Source organism: Phalaenopsis equestris, unplaced genomic scaffold (assembly GCF_001263595.1).
Source record: "Phalaenopsis equestris unplaced genomic scaffold, ASM126359v1 Scaffold000838, whole genome shotgun sequence".
In the NCBI taxonomy this organism is placed as follows: Eukaryota; Viridiplantae; Streptophyta; class Magnoliopsida; order Asparagales; family Orchidaceae; genus Phalaenopsis; species Phalaenopsis equestris.
In genome coordinates, this window is record NW_018165278.1 from 238,574 (window position 1) to 243,661 (window position 5,088).

Sequence of the window (5,088 nt, forward strand, 5' to 3'; positions counted from 1 at the left end):
ACGGCACGTGATCATTCACCAGTTGCCTCCGGAGAGTCCAGGAGCAGGCGAATTTCTTTCGCAAATTCCAGCTATGGCTAGGGTTACAGCGATATCTGCCGAATAACCATTAGAAGAAAATCTCAAATGGAGAGGCAGACACCCGCCAAGATACAGCGATATCCGCCGAATAACCATTAGAAGAAAATCTTAAATGGAGAAGCAGACACCTACCAAGAATTCTTCTTCTTCGATAGGGCCAGCGCTGGCGCAGCAGCTGTCGCCTCAGGACTGGGAAACCCTAATCGATGACTTCCAGTCCGGCATACCCTCACGCCGTGTCCGATGGCTTCCTTTCCCTCTTCTCGATCTCACCCTCAGCTCCCTGCTCCGCAAGGACTTTCCATTGTCCCTGGGAAACCCTAATCGATGACTTCCAGTCCGGCATGCCCTCACGCCGTGTCCGATGGCTTCCTTACCCTCTTCTCGATCTCACCCTCAGCTCCCTCCTCCGCAAGGACTTTCCATTGTCTCTCAAACCCCAACTTCTACTCTTCCTTGAAGATTCATCCGACCTCCTCTTCCGCCCCTCTCCTTCTTCTTCTCTCCCTCCTCTTCTAGATTTTCTCCGTTCTCTCCTCATCAACTACCCCGGCGAATTCTCCCTTAAAGAGCAGGCTATGGTGTCGACGACCTCAATTGCAATTGCAGCACTCGACTCCCCCTCCCCTTCCCTCCTCGACCCACTCGCTGAGCTCCTCCTCTCTATTGCGAACCGCCCGAACCACGGCCCGGACCGCCACACACGCTTCGTCGCCTGCGAGTGCCTTCGCGAGCTCGAGCTAGCCTACCCGCTTCTGCTTTCCGATGCTGCTGGCCATCTCTGGTCACTTGCGCATGCCGAGCGCACTCACGCTGTGCAGTCATACGTACTTCTACTAGCCACCGCCATCGCATCCATTGTTCGTCATGGCCTCCTCTCATCCCCCACATCCATTCTTTCAACTGCCGTTACTCTTGTTCCTTTCAACTCATCTAGCACTGTTATATCCCCTCCCTTTTCGTCCCCCGAGCCCTCTGATCTCAACCTTCGCGAGCTCAGGCGAATTGTTGCTTTTCTCCTTGAGCGGCCGCAGGTTCTGACCCCATTTGCGACCATGGAGCTCGTCACAATTCTGGCCAGCATCGTCGGTGCACTTGAACGCCACATGCCAGCTGTGGCCGCCCTTCTGAAGGTGCAGTTTTCTGGCCTGCTTTACTGCTATGATCCCATCCTCTGCCATGTTGTTCTCATGCTGTATTCACGATTTTCAGATGCCTTTTCAGGGGATGAAGAGCTGGGCATTTCTCGTCGCCTTGCCCTCATCCCCAAGGAAGCCCACCAGACCCTTGTCTTCAGGCTACTCGCCATTCATTGGCTTCTTGGATCACCCCAGCTGGCTCGTGAGAAGGGCTTCCTTACTTCCTTGGCACATTGCTTCTATCCATCAGTTTTTGATCCTCTTGCTCTGAAAGCTGCAAAACTAGATGCCCTTGCTTGTGTTGCAGCCCAGGCTGATCGTCCTAATGGTGAAATGGATACAACAGACCGACAGGATAAGAAAGGGAGGAGTGCCACAGTCGTCAAGCTATTTGATGACGGATTAGTCTGCGTTTCAGCATTCAGATGGCTTCCTCAATGGAGTACAGAGACTTCTGTGGCTTTCCGGACCATCCATAAGTTCTTGGTTGGAGTTTCCCCTCACCATGGTAGTGGCTTGACTGATGCTGAGTTACATGCAGTTTTTGATTCTTCTATCTTCCAAACCCTGCAGGTAAAGGATGCACAATAGTTATTGGCATCCATTCTTTTTGTTAGATCATATGCTTAGACTCTTACTTTGGCTCTACTGGATTTCTGTTATCTGTAGAGTATGTTGGTGGAGCTAGCATTGATGCACCGTGGATTGATTCCTGTGGTTGCTGCCTTTATTGACCGTCTAATGGGATGCAAGGGGCATCAGCTCGTTGGGGAACGTCTACTTCAGACACTGGATGCACAACTGCTTCCTAAGCTGGATAAAGGTTATTTTCTGGCTTCATACTTTCCGATATTTGAAAGGATTGCAAGGAACGATACAATACCGCCAGGTGGTTTATTGGAACTGCTCACAAAGCATATGCTTTTTCTAACTGAGAAACATGGCTCGGAGACTGGTTTAAGATCATGGTCTCTGGGAAGTAAATTGTTGGGCATTTGTAGGACATTGTTAGTGCATCATTGCAGCTCACGAGTTTTTCATGATATGTCTAATCTCCTTGCCTTCGCCAGCCAGTTCTTTCCTGACCTTGAAATTCGGGACAGTGCAAGGTAAGACAGGCACTTTTTTATGGATTTGTTGCAAGGAAATGCTATTCTTATTATTCTTTTCAATCTTTTTAGGATCTTCTTGAGGATGCTTTTATGTATCCCAGGAAAGAAGCTCAGGACAATAATAAATTTTGGAGGACAGCTTCCAGGGGTGTCACCTTCTCCTCATCCAGCCTCACTTTTCCAAGTTCCTTTGCCACAACATCCGCATGATACTAAGAAACGGTCTAGTATTTCTTCATGTATTCATCTTGAAAGGAAGATTCCACCTCTTGTTAATCAATCATGGTCACTAGTTATTCCTTATTCAGAAAACAGGGAAAGTGAGACCAGTTACTCTGAGGAGATCAAAGACATTTCAATTCCCTCCAACGCACCTTATAGTGAGCCTGATATGAATATTTATAGGATCAGTTTACAAGAAGAGGCTCTTCGAGTGGTAGATTCAAAGGTTGCTGAAACCCTAAGAATCTTACGAAGGCATTTTGCTTGCATTCCAGATTATCGCCACATGCGTGGGACTAAGATCGGTATACCCTGTTTATTGAGATTCGAGGCGGATTTATTTAATAAGTATTGTGGATTTGATTCACCTGCGTTGGGCTCAGATTTGGTGGACAACCTACCAGCTTTATATGCAATTGTTGTTAGTTTCAAGTCTACTGCAAATTATGGGTCTATTCCAGCTTGTCGTGTCCCCTTTCTTCTTGGTGAACCTACAAAAACTGGGCTTGATGTTGTTCCCATTGAGTGTAATGTCCAGGAAGATTCCAGTATTAGAGCGTCACTTATGGTTGAACTTGAACCTAGAGAACCAATGCCTGGACTGATTGATACTGAACTAACGGCAAATATTGAGAATGGTCAAATTATATCTTGCTTGCTTCAAAGTGTTCCGGTAGGAATTGGGGACATGTTTTTAAAGATTAGTTTACCTTCTGAAGTTGCTGATGATAGGGTTCCACACTACTGCCTAGAACTTTTTCATGCTTTATGGGAAGCTTGTGGAAGTTCTGCCAATACTGGCCGGGAAACTTTTCCGTTGCTTGGAGGTAAAGGTACTGCTGCAATCAATGGAACACGGTCAGTGAAACTTCTTGATGTTTCTCCAGAGTCTCTCATAAGTGCAATAGAACAATATTTGGCACCATTTGTTGTCAGTGTTGTTGGTCAGCCACTGGTGAATATTGTAGGGAATAATGGAGTTATAAGAGATGTTATATGGGATGATGATTCTGCAGCTTACCCTGAGGACAGTAAAGCTTTGGTACCATACTCTGAAAATGAGCCCCTTCAACTTGAATATAACCAAGATGATACTGCTTTATGGTATCCTCGTGAAACTAGTAGAAGAAGTCTTGGTACGTTTTTTGTTTTAATATTTCTACCACCTAGGTTTCATCTACTTTTCCAAATGGAAGTTGGTAATATTTCAACATTAGTTAGGATCAGGACTGATCATTGGCCGTGTCTTGCTTATGTTGATGAGTACTTGGAATCATTAATAACATAGATGGATTTTGAGAGAAGCTTGTTTATTCTTTGCTACACATGTAATTCTAGTATGGCTTTGCTGTCTAGGAAGCTCTTTTCCATCCTTGGCAGAATTTATTCTATTCTTTCTTTCTTGTGCCTTGAGGAGCCTTTTATGCACATCTGAATAAGTAATAAAATGTGTCCGAAGTGAGCTGATTTTTTCTTTCACATTCCATTTTCATAATTTAGCAACTTTTTCTTTAACAGTCTTATTTGGGTGCTTAAGTTTTCCCATCGCAATAATTTAGAAGACTTCTTTATTGACTGGCTTCTTTACACGATGAAAGTTTCCCAGCCAAAAAGTTGTCATGTTTATTTGCGTTAAGAATTGCTTATAATTCCCAAATCACTCTAGATGTGATTGGGGGTTTCTAACATTAATGAGACTAGATTTTATTTGTTAATTAAGTCCATATCTGATTGTTTTTAGACAGAAACTTGCTGAAAAAAGAAAAAAAAACTGTGATTTTGTTTCCACTCATGTTGTGTGTTTAAATAAAATCCTTAAATTTGGGCTGTTTTAAATGTGTATTGAAGTTTATAATCCGTCCTATTTCTTTCTACCTCCAAGGAAATGGTAGAATCATGCAAATTTCACCATATACCAAAATGTGTTTTCTAGCTATAAGCATCCAAATCTTTCTACTTAAATTTTCAATTGAATATCTAATTTAATTGCTATTTATTTTGTTAAGGCCTGGGCTTGGACCAGTGATTAGGTTGTTTTCATTTTGATTTGAAGATCCCGGTTCAAACTAGAGAAACAGCTGCTTTTTAATGTGGGGGTAGGACTGCATGTTGGTGTGAGCTGTTTTCATGCTTGGAGGAGGGAGTTTAGAGCTTGTTACCTAGTTGTTTCTCCATTTATTTTTTCCTTAGCTGTCGGGATCTTAATTTCTTTTTAAAAAAATCATTTTTTAGTAGTGCATGTTGGCGAGAGTAGTAGGGTAAGGTATTGCTAAATCAAACTGTGAACTTACTCAACATTGTGTGATGCAGCTACAACACATATTAGTATTAAATTTGAAAGTTAGTTAAGTTTTTTGGTCTTAAAGTGCGAGGCATTTTATATTTGTCAGAAGAAGTTGGGACATGTAAATATTGATTTTGGGCAGTTGGAATCATATGGTCTTTCTTGTTTTGAGATGGAGGAAAAGCTTGATTGTGAAGGGATATTCGATTAGTTCAATTGATCTCTTACACATCAATAAATTTGCTTGATT

The 5,088-nt window shown here is 43.1% G+C and overlaps 1 protein-coding gene across 1 annotated transcript; it reads left to right on the top strand.

Moving 5' to 3' along the window:
- Positions 1 to 397: 397 nt before the first annotated feature.
- LOC110031534 lies at positions 398 to 4,014 on the top strand. The gene is made up of 3 exons (XM_020734779.1): positions 398 to 1,793; positions 1,890 to 2,329; positions 2,402 to 4,014. The coding sequence occupies exons 1-3, from the start codon at positions 426 to 428 to the stop codon at positions 3,840 to 3,842; spliced, it is 3,249 nt and encodes a 1,082-aa protein (XP_020590438.1). The 5' UTR covers positions 398 to 425; the 3' UTR covers positions 3,843 to 4,014.
- Positions 4,015 to 5,088: the final 1,074 nt, after the last annotated feature.

What these genes read in the sequence shown, in the direction of transcription:
- LOC110031534 (XM_020734779.1), top strand. Translation starts at nt 426, where the DNA reads ATGCCCTCACGCCGTGTCCGATGGCTTCCTTACCCTCTTCTCGATCTC. An exon ending in CTATCTTCCAAACCCTGCAG is followed by an intron (nt 1,794 to 1,889) that starts GTAAAGGATGCA and finishes TGTTATCTGTAG; the next exon opens with AGTATGTTGGTGGAGCTAGC. An exon ending in GAAATTCGGGACAGTGCAAG is followed by an intron (nt 2,330 to 2,401) that starts GTAAGACAGGCA and finishes CAATCTTTTTAG; the next exon opens with GATCTTCTTGAGGATGCTTT.